Below are 16,566 nucleotides of genomic sequence, written 5' to 3' on the forward strand. Positions count from 1 at the left end.
CACAAAGCTCAATGTAACTGGTTACTTATCACATGAGCAACCCATTTTTTATGTTTCACTCAAAAATATGCCCAAAGAGTCAAATTTTTGGAAGTTAGTAAATGTTCTATCACTCTAAAATGGATCAACAAGTCAAAATTCTAGGCCGAATAGGTAAAACATTGTTTCGCTCTTTTTTCCTTTTAATAATTACAGATAACCATTTACTTCTCTAAATAAATAAATAAATAAACAAATGTCACAATGTCAGGAGCTGAGGGTACACTGGTGGAATGAAACAGTCTCCGCCCTCAAAGAGATTACAGCATAGTCATTAGAACCACTTTTTTAAAGAACAAGAAATGAGAATTCATAAATTACTTCCATGGCAAAACTTCTTCCCTCAGGACCAGCTGCTTAAGAAATTATAGCATATCTTCTAAAGCTCATCTGTTTTGACACTTGACACATAGATCATTTATTAGAATACTTTTCAACTCATATGATTTGCCTCCTAAATCCTATTTTACAGAGACTCAATATACATTGCAGCTTCTGGGGTCCAACTTGTTTCAGTATGTAGAGAGTATTTATTCAGTGTGTGTCATGTATAAAAGGAAAGAATAGCTCCGACTGAGCCAAAGTTCACTCTTAAAATTCAAACTCTACATCTTTATTTTCATATCTTAACTCAAGACACATTAGTTAACCAAAGTCAAGTCTCCAATAAACCATTACAGATCTGGAAAAGTACCAATCTAAGGTAATATAAAATAAAATCCTTTTTTAAATGTAGAATTGCAAACATAACTTCAGACTAAGAAGCAGGTAGAGAAAATTCTAGTCTTTAAAAAATTCTTTCTAATTGGACTACTCTTTCCCTACTATCTAAATACTTCACTAGTACTTCTCTTCCTCCAGAATCTATTTCATTAGTAACTGCTTGCTTTCCATTTGCATCCAAATAAACACTCTTACCTGATCATATTCTGAAGCACCAGGATAAAGAGGCCATCCCAGGAACAGCTCAGCTATCACACACCCCAGTGACCACATATCAATAGCTTCACAAAATGGTAATCCAAGAATAATTTCAGGGGCTCTAGCAAAAACAAAAACAGCAGATAAAAAAACCCAAAAACATTATTTGGGGAAATTAACTAAGTCAACTAAGTCCTGTTTTACTACAGCTCAAGGTATGCTGATTTAATGAAACTGAAAAGATTTTTAGCATAAAATCCATCATCTGAAACTCTTGGAGCCATACTGTTTTGGAATTCAGAATTTTTTGAATTTCAGAAAGGTACTACCATGCATAAACTACATATTGTATAATAATCCCAATGGAGTTTAGGGAAGTAGCCCACAACCAAACACATTAATACTTCTACAACAAAATATATGAGCAGCACAACCAGAGGGACCTACAACTAGAATATACAACTATGTACTGGGGGGCTTTGAGGAAAAGAAGAAGAAAAATATATATATGAGCAGTCATACTAAGTCAGCTAAATAAAGACTCTAAATAGCCTACACTGGTCCAAGTCAGGTCTTGCCAATAAATGAGTTTATACCAAACTTAGAAAAGGATTTCCAGTTTTGAGAGCTTTCTGAATTTTGAAATCACTTATAAGGGATCATAGATTTATTCTTTTTAGTCTTAGCATCTTTTTAATTATGAAAAAATCAATTAAATGGCCTGATCAACAAATACCCCTTTGTGACAGAAATGCCTTCTATGGAGACACGGTGGTTAACAGCACAGACTTTAGAGCCAGCCTATCAGGGTTCAAATCCTAGTTCCATTATTTAATAGCTGTAGGCAATTACTTAATCCCTTTGTGCCTCAGGTTCCTCATTCATAAAGTGGAGATAAGAGTACCTACTGCATAGGGTTGTTATAAGGTTTAAATAAATAAGTACTAAATAATAATAATAATGTTTAAATATTAAAGCTCTTGACCAGTGCCTGGCACATGGTAAGCACTATGTAAGTGTTAGATATAATATTATTATTATTATTATATTATTATTATTTTAAAACTCTGAATACTTTGTGTGCTTTTAGAAATAGCAATCTCCATTAATATTCCAAGTGAGAAACCTAACACTAGGGGAATGTTAAAGAGAAGACTAAGGTAACAACATAAACTAATAGTTTTATATATATGAACACATCTAAGGCAAATTACTATCCCCATTTGTAGAGGAAGAAACTGAGACAAACACATCAAGTAATTTGCGCCAAATCACAAAGTTAGTAAGTGGCAGAGCTAGAATTTGAATCTTGTCAGTCTGGCTCTGGAGTTGAGTATATCATACTGTCTCTAAATAAGAAAAAGTTAAGTACATTTATTTGCCACGGTAGTATACATGGCATTTTTCAGACTGTGACTAAAATTATGAGATAAATGGGTTCAAAAAGGGGATTATATGGGGCTGGCCTGGTGGTGCAGCAGTTAAGTGCGCACATTCCGCTTCAGTGGCCCGGGGTTCGCCGGTTCGGATCCCAGGTGCAGACATGGCACTGCTTGGTAAGCCATGCTGTGGCAGGTGTCCCACATACAAAGGAGAGGAAGATGGACATGGATGTTAGCTCAGGGCCAGTGTTCCTCAGCAAAAAGAGGAGGATTGGCGGCAGATGTTAGCTCAGGGCTAATCTTCCTCAAAAAAAAAGGGCGGGGGGGGGGTGATAATAATAGGTAACACTAATATTGATAATAATAATAGATGACACTGATATAGTGCTTACTATGTGCCATGCACTATTTTAAGTTCTTTATAAATGTGGTCACTTAATCCTTACGACAATCCTATGAAAGCAGGCATTATTACTGTTAAGTCCTCAATTATAAGATGCCTATTTTAACATCTCTGAAATTCAGAAGATTCTGGCAAATGAGGGTATATTTTAGTTTAATGACAGTGCTTTTATTTTCTTATTGGTACATAAATAATGTTTCATCTTATAATCAATGGTATCTTAGATTCTATGTAATAAGATATCATTTCCATTTTACAGATGAAGAAACTGGGCACTGAGACGTTAAGTAACTTGCCAAAGGCAAGACAACTACTAAAAGATGGAGCCCAGGCAGTCGATCCAAAGTCTGAGCTCTTAAAGACTTCATCATCTTCTCCAAATAATTTCCTTTCCTTCTTACAGGTCACAGAATTTGAATCTATAAGGATACTCTAGATCCAGAACCCTCATTTAACAGGAGATAAACGGAAAAGCAGATTTCACTATTAGGAAACATCTAAGAGGCTGGGTCTCCCCTCCTGGAGTGCGTAGGTTTCTCAAACTTTTCTTTCAGGTAAAATGTGCCTTTTGTTGTTGTTGTTGTTGCTGGTGTGTGTGTGTGTATGTAAGGGAGGAGATTAAGCGGGGAGGGTATAAAGATATTTCCCTAAATAAGAATATCATCCCTAAGTAATTTTCCAAATAAAGAGCTCTTAGAAAATAGGGTAAATTAGACTCCATAGGGTCTGGAAGCTTTCCTGATCCTTGCACAAAAACAGCAGAAGATCCAGGCCTGTGGAGACTTACACTATTTGACAGCTATGGGTGGAACCACCACTATCAACAGTCTTTGTACTATTTGATGTGGACTGTGGTTTTGTTAGCCAAAGAAACAATCTTCAAAAGTGATAATCCTGTTGTAGGTGGCTAGAGGCACACATGACTGATGGAATTTCAGAGTTTAATTAAATCTCAACCACTGTGGCATGTTTTTAGGACAGCACAAGTTTGAGAACATTAACAACTAGAGGGTAAGAGTACCCAGAAACATAAAAGGCTTGCTAAAATTGAAAAGGAACAAAATTTTTACTTTGCGAGCAGAATCATTAATTTCCATGTTCATGACAGTGCCAAAAATAGCTGGCAGGGAGAACGCAAATGGCTTTGTGCCAAAATAAAAACTGGGCTTAGAACATTCTGAAGCATCAATTGAAGAGCAGCAGATTGAGTTTGCTATTCCCACTATAACAGGAAGACATTTTAAAATCCCAAAGGTAGGTCACAGGGAGAGGCCAGGCCACCCAATAACTTACTTCTTTAAAAAGATAGCAATAATATGCAATAAACCGTTAGGATTCTAAAGCTTCAAGTTTCAGGAAATAAAGAAAAACACTAATTCAGCCCCCAACTCCCAGTAAACAAAAAACCCCTAAGACTGGCTGGAATCAGTTTTTCCATTGGTCTCATCCTGCTTCTGGAGTTAGAAAAGCAGCTGAGGATTTCCAGCAAAAGCTCACTCAAAACGGTAACTCTACCACACAAAAAGGTGAGTATCAAAAGAAAAAAATATGAAAGCAGTGAAAATAAAACAAAATAAGTCTTCTCAGTCTATTGAGGGTTTATTAGAGCCTAGAAACGTTATACATCTAAACTCTACGAAGTGAAAAAACTGGTTATTTTCTTTAAACAGAAAGAAATCATTTAGAGCAGGTTCATCTCTAAAGACTGAATATTTTAAACTGAATTCAGTTTATAATTCTTGGTAATATTTTCATTACTATATCATCTTTCCCCTTGGCCTCCATTATTTCTCAATCCCTCAATATACACCCTAGACACTGAAATTCTGGTTCTACTTCATCTGTATAATAAGAAGCCTGAGTTAGATAATTATTCTTCTACTCCCTTTCCAGCTCTGATATTCTAACACGCGGGCAGTAAAAAAGGTTACCTACTGAAGCACAGTATGGAGGAAAAAACCCACAAAACTGGCAGTATTCACTTTAGTAGCAAAATGGCATTAATTGTACTTTGGACATGGGGGGGTGGTCTATCCTTTTTTTTTTTCTTCTCCCCAAAGCCCCCCAGTACATAGGTGTATATTATAGCTGTGGTCCTGGTTGTGCTATGCGGACATCACCTCAGCATGGCCTGATGAGTGGTGCCATTTCCATACCAAGGATCCAAGTGGGAGAAACCGCAGGCCGGCGAAGTAGAGCACGCAAACCCAACTACTCGGCCACAGGGCTGGCCCTGGGGCGGGGGGAATGGGGAGGGGTCTCCTCTTTGAAAATATATCCCACTGTTAAAGTAAAGATACTAAACAGGCTTTAATTACTATAACTAGGTGGTAGAAATAGCAATCCCTGCCTTTTGATTTCCCAACTTCAAACTTCTTTAAACTGAAAAATGCCTCCAAAGTCATAAAGCTTTATTTCACTGGAACCCAGAGCAAGCTGAGGTTAAGATCACTTAACAGCACAAATCATTCTCTGCTCATTTTCATGAACACTCTTATTTCTTCCTGCCCATCTCAGAGGCATCAAACTTACTTACCAGATCAGAGATGTTACATAAAGTATAACTTCCTGCATCTGTGGCTTAGGTGAAGCTGTAGTTTCAGATGAAACTGGATTGTTTGTTGTCTAGGATAAAGTGAAAATATGCTTTGCTTCTCTAGACCTTGTCCTTCCTCACATAACAAATAAAGTGATCTCAACTTTAGATAAAGGCCAGCTAGTTCGTTCAGAATGGAAAAGCACTGAGCTTGTAAGCATGGCAAATCTTTGTGCCTAAAACTCAAGCCCCATAGACAACAACTTTTCTTGGAATTAGTCTACTTTTACATACAGTGGGCCAGGAAATAAAGTATATTATTTCCAAAGCCTGAGTCACTTAGCCATGCCCATGGCCAAGAGAGGCAGCATGGTGGCAAAAATTTATGTCAACTGATAATATTTTGGCATATTATCAGCAAGATGAAGCAATCTAAACTAAAAAGAAGCATAAGAGAAAGGCAGCCTTTGGAGCCAGAATGTTTCACTAGCCAAAATGATTTTACAGAAGTTTTCTGAAAGACAAGAGGGCGAGGACTTAAAGGACTCTAGTAAGACCACAAAACAATATGAAGAGGACCACTGTGGATAAAACTAATGATGAAGAAGGAATGCCTTAGCTGCTATTCCATTTGCCTTAGGCTCATTATCAAGTATTCCTGTGACACAACAGAACACTCACGTTAAATCCTAAACATACTCAAGCCGTGGATACTGAACCCCAGTTTGCAAATTATATATCTGATAAGGGATTAATATCCAGAAAATATAAAGAACTGCTAATACTCAACAAAAAAACTAAACACAGGGCCAGCCTGGTGGTGTAGTGGTTATTAAGTTTGTGCGCTCCTCTTCGGTGGCCTGGGGTTCACAGGTTCAGATCCTGGGAATAGACCTACACACTGCTCATCAGGCCATGCTGTGACAGCATCCCATATACAAAATAGAAGAAGACTGGCACAGATGTTAGCTCAGCGATAATCTTCCTCAAGCAAAAAGAGGAAGACTGACAACAGATGTTAAGCTCAGGGCCAATCGTCCTCACTAAAAAAACCAAACACAATTTATAAATGGACAAAGAACTCGAATAGACATTTCTCCAAAGAACATATACAGATGGTAATAAGTACATGAAAAAATGCTCAAAATTACTAATCATTAGGGAAATGCAAATCAAAACCACAATGAGATATCATTTCACACACATAAAGATGGTTATTACTCAAAAAAACAAAAACTAACAAGCGTTGGTGAGGATGTGGAGAAATTGGAATCCTCTGCACTGCTGATGGGAATGTTAAATAGTGCAGCAGCTGGAAAACAGTTTAGTGGTTCTTCAAAAAGATAACAATGGAATTACCATATGATCCAGCAATTCTACTTCTAGCTATATATGCAAAAGAATTGAAAACTGGGACTTAAACACTTGAAGGCCAATGTTCATCACAGCATTATTCATAATAGCCAAAAATGTGGAAACAACCCAAGTGTCCATCAACAAATGAATGGATAAACAAAATGTGGTGTATACATGCAATGGAATATTAATCAGTCATGAAAAGGAACAAAATTCTGATACATGCTACAGTATGGATTAACCTTGAAAACATTATGCTAAGTGAAATAAGCCAGATACAAAGGGACAAACATGCTATAATTCCACTTATGTGCAATATCTAGAACAGGCAAATTCATAGAAACAGAAAGTCAAACAGAGGTTATAAGGGGTGTGTGGGGCGGGGACAGAGTTACTGCTAACAGTTACAGAGTTTCTGTTTTTGGTGATGAAAAAATTTTGGAAATAGAGAGTGGTGATGGTTACACAACATTGTGACTGTACTTAACAACAATGAATGGTATACTTTAAAATGGTAAACTTCATGTTAGGTAGATTTTACCACAATTGGAAAAAAAACGGAGATGGCATATTTTCTGAGTCCTTATACAGGTTAAAATATCCTTACATTATTTTCAAACATAATATAAAATTCTTAGTTCAGAATTTCTATTTCCTCAAAATTAATTACAGACATTTGGAATGTTAGACATATCTCCCGACAAACGTATTTCATAAGTTACCTACTTTTTTGTTTATTGTTTCACTTCTTGATTGGGTGAATGTACTATTCATATTTAGTGCATGAACATTAGAATATCAGATTCATTAAAATTAATAACTAGACAAATAAATAAAGGAGATACTAAGATATAAAAGCTCATTTAAAAAAACTTTCCCCTCTTCTTTCAGTAACACTCCTTGGTTACAGCACAGACAAAATTGTATATATAAGCATTTAAGTACTGTCCCAATAATTACTATATATTAAAAAGGTAGCTTTGTTAGAAGTATCAATCTAGGAATATAGGGGCTGGCCCCGTGGCCAAGTGGTTAAGTTCCTGCACTACATTTCAGTGGCCCAGGGTTTTGCCGGTTCGAATCCTGGGCGCAGACGAGGCACCACTCATCAGGCCATGCTGAGGCAGCGTCCCACATAGCACAACCAGAGGGACCTACAACTAGAATATACAACTACATACTAGGGGACTTTGGGGAGAAGGAGGAGGAAAAAAAAAGAAATTAAAAAAATCTGGAAATATAAATCACTAAAGTAGAAGATACTTGGGTCAAGGCCATTCTCAGATAACCAAGTAAGTTCAAAGTATTATGGAGAATGATAAAACAGAAAGAAACCTTAGAAATCATCTAATCTAATTCTATTACGTAAGAAAGAAAATGTAAAAGAATAAAATGTTGCTAAAGTTAAACCTGAATTATTCCCAAGGCATCTTACCTGCAAAGATATGAACTTGGAAAAAATAGCAGCATATGCCCAAATTCATTACAAATAAGTAAACATCTTTAATATTTAAAGAGTCTTTAAAATGAGAAAATTAGTTATAATGGTACTAAGGAAAGAACCAGATGCTAGGATAATTCAACTAGGAACAATCTTCAGAATCAGACAATTAACTTTTCTAGGGTTAAATAAAATTTCAGAAATAAAATAATGTTACATATAGGAATGCCACACACATGGAATGAACCAAAACATATCCTATTTTTATCCTGGAATCTGTAAATAAATTCATTGTTATATGTAGTCCCATGTAATATGTTAAATGAAAACACAGACTGCTAGTCTAAGATTTGTTTTTTAGCATTTGCCACTTGCCTGTAGTAACGTGACTGTAAGTAGGTTGAGCACACAGCTTTGGAAACATGACTAGCAGAACCAAAGTCAATGACCTTCACTCGGTAGGGTTGGCGCACTGGATCAACCAGCATTATGTTTTCAGGCTTAAGGTCAGCGTGAATCAAACCAAGGCTCTTGAGCTTCATCAGGGCTGTGGCCACCTGCTGCAAGATTGGTCTGATGTACTTGAGTGGCAGTGGGCTAAACTTGTTCTGCTTTAGAAAATCATATAAGTTCTGCTCCAGCATCTCGAACACAAGGCAGGTGTGATTCTTATGCTGAAAACATTCATAAGAACGGACAAAATTATACTCATCAGCATTTTCACTGCTTAGGCGGGAAAGGATGCTCACTTCAATCTGTCCTTGTCTGGCATACGAGGGATGGTTCTTCAAGATTTTAATAGCCACAATTTCCTTGGTGCTTCGCTTCCAGCACTTAGCCACCTGTCCAAATGTTCCCCTGCCTAGGAACTCCAAGACTTCATAGCTGTTGGTCATAGAGCAAAGGATCTCATGCTGGACCAGCTGGTAATCCCCTTCTCCGCTGGAACTGCTACTCTTTGTGGTCACAGTGGTGGTTGTGGCAGCAGCACCCACCACAGTCCTGTTTTGCAGCATGAGAGGGGGATGTTCTTCTATGATTTGCACACTACCGTTGCTGTCAACTTCTTCACTTTTCCTTTTCAATCCACATTTTTGATATGGCTCAAGCAAAGAAACGTTGCTTCTGTGAGTCAGGGTCTGGCTGCTTTGGAAGGTTGATGTAGCAGCGCTGGCTGAGCTATCAGCGGCTGTTACAACAATATGCTCCACTGCAGGGGCTGGGAGGAGGAGGCCCTGGTCGTAAGCAGGGATGTTGAAATTTGCTACCTGGTGAGAGGAGTTGGCTTGCCCTTGTGTGGTTGGGAGGGTTTTGCTGTGGGTATAATATTTGTCGTTGCTGCTCTGTCCAGAAACATCCCAGCCAGAGGGCTCTATTTTCAGTTTCTTTGCACTGCAGAAGGCACTCGACGACACTGATGGGGGGGAAAACACCTGCAGCTGTGATGCCATACCTACGTTGAGAGAGAGAGGAAGAATTAGACCCTCAATTTCATACAATGCCTCAATTAGATTATATAAGAAAACTTTTGGTTTAGAAAAACCACAAGTAAACATATATCTGGCTGGGGTTTTATTTTATACATTTTCCAAACTATGTTTCCTATTATAGAAGGATAAACTTTTTGGTCTAATTACATATCCTTAATCACTCTTTGAGACTCAGCAATAATAGGACACATTGTTAAAAGAGTATGAACATCTATGATGGTTTATAAAATAATCATCATGATAATATAATAATAATAGCTCAGATGACTGATCACTTACTATGTGCCAAGCAGCAGACTAAGCACTTCAAATGCATTACTCATTTAATTCTCACCACAACCCTTTGAAACAGATACTATCAATATTTCCATTTCACAGATGAGGAAACTAAGGCACAGGGTGGTTAAAGTAATTCACCCAAAATAACACAGCTATTAAGTGTCAGCGCTGGAATTCAAACCCAGGCTCTTTGACCCCAGAACTCATTCCAAAGCTCTGTCTTCATTCCTGCCCTGATTAACTTCTTAATCAATTATTTAAATTTAGACATAGATGGCATACTTGTAAAATTCACAGATGAACCAAATTTGGGCAGGATACTCAATACTGTTAAGCAACAGGTCCAAAAAGATCACAATAGGGTAGAAACAACAAGAAATATCTAGCAGACAAAATTTTATATAAATATAGAGTCCTACTTAGGTCCAAAATACGATTAGCACAAAGCACAAGGATATACAAGGTTTACCAGGAGCACATACGAAAAACACTTTCAGTTGGTAAGAAAAACATTACACAATAACGTTCCCCTCCCCTCACGAGTGAATTCAACCTTAAACCACAGTCACAGAAATCGTGTCCAAAATGTGGAAGACAAAGTGAAGGCTATCCACTCTCTCAGATCGGACATAAAATCGGGTCTAGCTATGTCCAGTACATTATAAGGGGACCACTGACGAACTGACCAGAAGAAAGTAATCAGGATGATGCGAAGCCTAGAGAGGATATTTTGAAGAACCACAGGATGTTCTTCCTAAAAAAATATGGGGAAAGGGAGTGAGAACAGCCCAGCTCTCCATCCCCAAATGTCCCATAGACATCGCAAGCTCAGTAAACCCAAGGACTAATCCCAAAGCTAATACTTTCAGAATAATTGTCCAAACATTTGAAATAGTATACAAACCATTTCAAACTTATCTTTTTTCTCAACCACATAACCCTCAGATGACTTGGAGCTCTATACTAATCCCTTTTCTCTTGCTCCACATTTTCCCCCTTTTCAATAACTACTTCCCAGGATTAGTCATCTGTAAAAGATTCTCAAATCTCTATCTCTAACCTAGACTTCTCTCTCTTGAACCTCAAATCCTCATTTCCAAATAACCACTCCACACTGCAACTTGGACATCTTACAGACAACTTAAATTCAACATGTCCAAAATTAAACTTATGAGCTTCCACCGCATCCCCAGTCTTCTATCTCAATTATGAGATACCACTATATACCTATACCACAAGCCAAAAATCAGGGAGGCAGTGAGTCTCAGTTTCCTCATCTGTAAAATGGCGCTAGCAATATCTACACCTCACACTCCCCACAATCACCACCACTATCAGCACCCCCTACCCACCATGCAATCCCATAGCACCCTGTTTCTCCTTTATAACTTGAAATTATTTATTTAATGTTACATTCCCAGCTACAGTATAAGTTCCATGAGGGCAGGTACCATATCTGTCATGTTCTTAGCTCATGGCACAAGAACATACCACAGACTCTAGCAATATACAGACACTCCGTATTTGTTGGGTGATTTGACCTCTGCCAACCAACCTTATATTTGCCCCCTACCACTTGGATTAAACTGCAGGATTTTCAAATGTTTGTTTGTTTTTTCTGTCCCTCACTTTTATCTGTGCGGTCCTCGAGATATGGGGGAAGTCTCCAACACACACAGTACAACTTTACTAGTCATAAGAGAATAAACACACAACTAGAAAGGAAGGAAGCATGACAAAGGATGTTACAGAACATAAAAAAGCAATGTATACATTTCTTTGTGCCTAAATGCAACTAGAAACCATCTGCACCGGACTAGACAGCTGGAACAAAGAATAAATCCTGAGCCTTCGATTTCTAAAATGCAGTCCGGATTTACTTTAAACAAGAGTTTCTATAATTTACATGAACCTTGAAGAGAAAAAAGTGTAAATTAAAAGCTAAAGTCAGTACAATATAACTCTGAGGCTACGAATTTACAGATCATCTTGTTCTACCTACATCACTGATGTAATACCAAAGTATAATAAAAGAAAAATCTGAAATCAAGTAGTACCTTTAGAAAATTTACCTATTAAAATATATGCAAAAATACTTCTTGTCATCATAAAATTGAACCAATTTTTGAACAATGAAAAGAAGCAAATTTTCAAAATTTGTTTTCCATTGTACATCTGTTGAGCTACTAATTGTAACAATTCATCAAAAAACATGAGCACAAGCATACCTAAAAGTATCTAGTAAAAGAATTTGAATACAAAATTTGCAGTTTGTAGCTATGTCTAGGAATATGGGGGTTTAAAGTAATAATACTAAAAAGAATTTATGAAATACCAAATTTTTAAAAGTATATTCATAACTAGACACTTTTTAAAAATATTGCATTTACTAGAGTAATGCTGCTGACAACTTTTCACCCAATAAACAAAATAACAGGTATTGATGGTTTCAAATCTTCACACTGAGCACTGCAAAAAGTACAAGTTCTACGAAATTTTTCTGAAAGTTTAAGTATATAAATGAATATAATTCTTATTCAGTAAGACAAACTTAAGTCCACCCAGAGGGAAAGAGGGAAAGAACCACCAAGAATTTCACTGGCCTTCCCCACAGCAAGGATGTGCAGTACTTAAGTCAATATATGCCACCAGGACTCTTACGGTGTGGCTGAAACTCATCACGACCTCAACTAGCACAAGGTGAGAAGAAAATAACAGAACCAAAATTGCCTCAAAAAACCAACACTGTTATTTATATAACACTGAAATTCAGCTAAAACCAGCCATTTCTAGACACAAGATAAAGACATGTTCCAAAAAATTTGCCTTTGCAAATGGGGAGGCAACTGTCTTCCTAGGCTGAGACCTCCCAAACAAAAGTACTGGACGGAATTAATATCTGTGAATAACTTACTACGTATCAGACTCTGTTAAGCAAATTACAAATATTTTCAATTCGCATGAGAACAGCTTCCAATAAATTCAAAGCTATTTCTGACTTCCTGAAAATGTTATACCTCTTGACTACAGCAATAAACTAGTTATTTCATTTCAAACCTGACTTTCCAAAGATTTAACCATCTAAATATAATGACAAATTTGCCCACTGCACTGACCCCAACTAGAATAGGCAAAAGGCTACTGGTACTTGAACTTATTGCTAAAAATAGAATGGTCTTGCTAGAATCCTAGGCTTGCAAAAACAGTCAAATTAACAGCACCCCCACTCTCTGCCATGGTCACATCTATTTAACAACGTTTACTGGGTGCCCCACACTATGGGCACTACAGGCAGACAATCTTATCACAAAGAGTTCAAATATTATAACTATGAATGGAAAAGCTGGGTATGACAACCAAGGTAATCATTCGTCCATGTTTTGCCCTCAGTCTTCTGTAACTTCCATCTTTTCCCTGACACCAATAATAAATTCCTCCTGCTTTTGCTTAGTGTCATCTTTGCCTCTTTGATACAATTTAACAACTGGTGACCTAAATAACCTAAAATTAGTACTGTATATTGATTTCTTTCCTCTACCACTTGTCCTTAGCTGACATGCACAGATATGTACACAGTCTCCAGCACACTGATATATAAAGAGTATTCATATCATTAAAGTAGGTAAGTAAGAATACATGTTTTTTAAAAATAAAGCAAGACAATGGGGCCAGTTCCGTGGCCGAGAGGCTAAGTTTGTATGCTCCACTTTGGCAGTCTGGGGTTCACTAGTTTGGATCCTGGGTGCAGACCTACACACTACTGATCAAGCCATGCTGCGATGGCATCCCACAGAGAACTAGAATGACATACACCTAGGCTATACAACTATGTTCTGGTGCTTTGGGGAGGGGAAAAAAAAGGAAGATTGGCAACAGATGTTAGGTCAGGACCAATCTCTCCTCACACAAAACAAAACAAAAAACCCAAAAACAAACAAAAAAAAAGAAGATTAAAAAAAATAAAGCAAGACAAGTTTGGGAAGAAAATTCTTTCAGCACAACACCAAATTGCTCCCTACTCCAATCATTTTTCTCCACCCCTATGATTGCACTACCCTAGATACTTACTTCAATAGCCTAACTTGTCTCTTCCAAATGATACTCTTAAGCCCTCTTTTTAAGCTCCCTTCTCCCAATTCATTCTTCACCTCACAAGTGAAGCTTTTAAAAATGCGTATCTGTCCCCTACCTAAAACCTTAGGATAAAGGCCAAAACCTCTAAGTTGGATTGCCAGGCCTCAGAAGATCTGGACCCTGATTATTTATTTACTTATTTTTTTGCTGAGGAAGATTCACCCTGAGCTAATATCTGTTGCCAATCTTCCTCTTTTTGTTTAAGGAATATTCGCCCTGAGCCAATATCTGTGCCAGTCTTCCTGCTTTATGTGGGTCACCACCACAGCAGAGTCGCCAATGAGTGGTGTAGGTCTGCACCCAGGAACCAAACCTGGGGTGTGGAAGCAGAGCCCACTGAACTTAACCACTAGGCCACAGGGCCAGCCACTGGACCCTGATTATTTTTGTAGCCTCATTTCATCCACTCTTTCCCACAGGCACTCTCTCTTCTAGTAGTACTAAATTTCTCTGGGTTCCTAGCATAGGCCTTGCTTTCTCCTGCCTTAGTTCCTTTACACATAATGTTCCCTCTCTGAACTTCATTTTCCCCTCTTAGCCTTCTCTTCTTCTAACTTCCACTTATCCTTTTAGTCTCTTTTTAAAGCTCACTTTTTCAGTATGGCACCGGCTGTTGGTCTGGATCAAAATCTACTCTCTCCTTCATCCCAGGCACATGGCTAGACTATGTTTACCAGTGTCTCTCTCCAATGGAAAGTGATGTGTGGATGAGCCTTGCGTGTTCCTTTCCCTTTCCACCAGCAGGAACCCGTGGAGACCCAGCTTCCACCATGAAACAACATCCAAGGGATGTTGTAGAACAGAGCTGCCATGAGGTTCCACCATGAGACAACACCCAAGGGATGGTGTAGAGCACAGCCGCCTGCCCACCAGGTATGCTCACTTCAACCCTGGAACATTTACTTTAGATTGTTACATGAGAGAAATACTACTTTTTTTCAGCCAGATTATTGTTTAGTCAATCTTATGCTGACAAATACACTCAGAAAGCCTTCCCCGGACCACTTCTTAGGGTTCCTGGTAAAGGCTCCCATAGCATCCTCTATTACTTCTTAGCACCTATCCCACTCATACTTACTTATTTCATTTATTCATTTAACAAACATGCGTTGGGCACCTAGCATATCTGCCTAGCACTGTTCTAAACAGTAGGGATAACAGTGGTGTTTCAGATGTACAAGATACTTTATCTCCTGGAGTTTACATTCTGCTGAGGAGACACTCACACGTCCCAAGAAAATAGCAGCTAGTGATAAATGCTATGGTGAAAATTTAACACAATGATATGATAAAAATGGTGGGATGGAGAGAGAGACTCTAGATTTGGTGGTCAGGGAAGGCCTTGTAAGGTGGTGGCATTTAAGTTGAGACCTAATTGACAAGAAGGAGCCATTCCAATGAAAGAGAACAGTTAGTGCCAAGATGCATTCTTGGCCTATCTGAAGAGGAGACCAGTATGGATGCAACGGAACAAGGGAGAAAAGAGTAGAAGTAGGACCCAAAGAGGCAGACAAGGGCCAGATCACATACTGACTTGTGGGCTATTCTTGATTTTATTCTAAGTATGACTATTTGTAATTATTTATTTAAAAGTTGATTTCTCTTCTAAACTGCAAGTTCCATGAGGGCAATTCTCAATAACAGAGTAGGTGCGTTTTTTTTTGTATCACCAGCATCTATCACAATGGCTGGCCTACAGCATGTGTCAAATGTTTGTTAGAATAAATGACTACAAAGAGATCACAGTAATTCTCCATGTATAAACATAAGGGGATCTCAGAAGTCATTCTGACTAAATTAGAGAAATACGTGATGAGATAGAAAATATAGCCTCTTGTCTACAAGAGAATATATAGTTTTCTAAGTATAGTAATACAGAAGGAAAAAATAAGCTTGAAACTCTAATGACACCATTTGAATCAAAGTTCCCCACCCCCTTTCCTGTAAGCACTTCCTTCATAAAGAGCTACGTGAAACAAGCCAGTTCCCTAACTAGTATGCAAAAATAGGGTGTGGAATAGGTGGAGCTAGCTGACATAGGAGTAACTCTACAATTCTATGTAATTTCCAGCCATTTAAACCAATTTTGTAATATTCTGGTAAACTGGTTGAGGGGTGCTCTCCTTCCAGGTAGGATATTTTTCCCTAAATTTCAATAGCTCTCAGATCTATTTGGAATGACGAATCTACATCGTATTATGTGCACAAGGACCGTCCACAAGGTCTATAAAGTTTAGAATAAAGAAAACTATACCTTGAGGATTTTCTAGCATGAGGAAAATGTCACATTAACAAAGCATAAATCAATAAGAAACATAAACACTGAGAGACCTCTGTTTAGATCAGCCAGCAAAGGCCTAAGGAAAATAGGACTTAAGGAAGGTAATAGCAGTTTGGCAGATGGAAGGTGGAAGTTCTTTCAGATGAATGAGGTAACTTTTGCTAGAATGCCAAGGGATGTGGCAAAGTGAAAAACTGTTTAGATTAAGGAGATGTATTTGCCTGGAGCAGAAGACACTGGCAAAAAGGTACAGGGATTCTTACAGCTAAAACGAACCTTAAAAGATACTCTAAAGCTCCCTAAT

The 16,566-nt window shown here is 38.0% G+C and overlaps 1 protein-coding gene across 19 annotated transcripts in view; it reads right to left on the reverse strand.

Annotated features, from left to right (window-relative positions):
• The window catches only part of HIPK1 (homeodomain interacting protein kinase 1), a 49,250-nt gene that overhangs the window by 29,642 nt on the left and 3,042 nt on the right, over window positions 1-16,566 (reverse strand). For all 19 annotated transcript variants that reach the window (XM_070607907.1, XM_070607902.1, XM_070607904.1 and 16 more), the window contains exons 2-3: window positions 8,454-9,531; window positions 958-1,081 (exon numbers count right to left, since the gene is read on the reverse strand). In XM_070607907.1, the coding sequence (XP_070464008.1) occupies window positions 958-1,081; window positions 8,454-9,529 (1,200 nt within the window). In that variant the 5' untranslated portion in view covers window positions 9,530-9,531. The remainder of the gene's footprint in view (window positions 1-957; window positions 1,082-8,453; window positions 9,532-16,566) is intronic.

Source organism: Equus przewalskii, unplaced genomic scaffold (assembly GCF_037783145.1).
Source record: "Equus przewalskii isolate Varuska unplaced genomic scaffold, EquPr2 ChrUn-13, whole genome shotgun sequence".
Classification (NCBI taxonomy): Eukaryota; Metazoa; Chordata; class Mammalia; order Perissodactyla; family Equidae; genus Equus; species Equus przewalskii.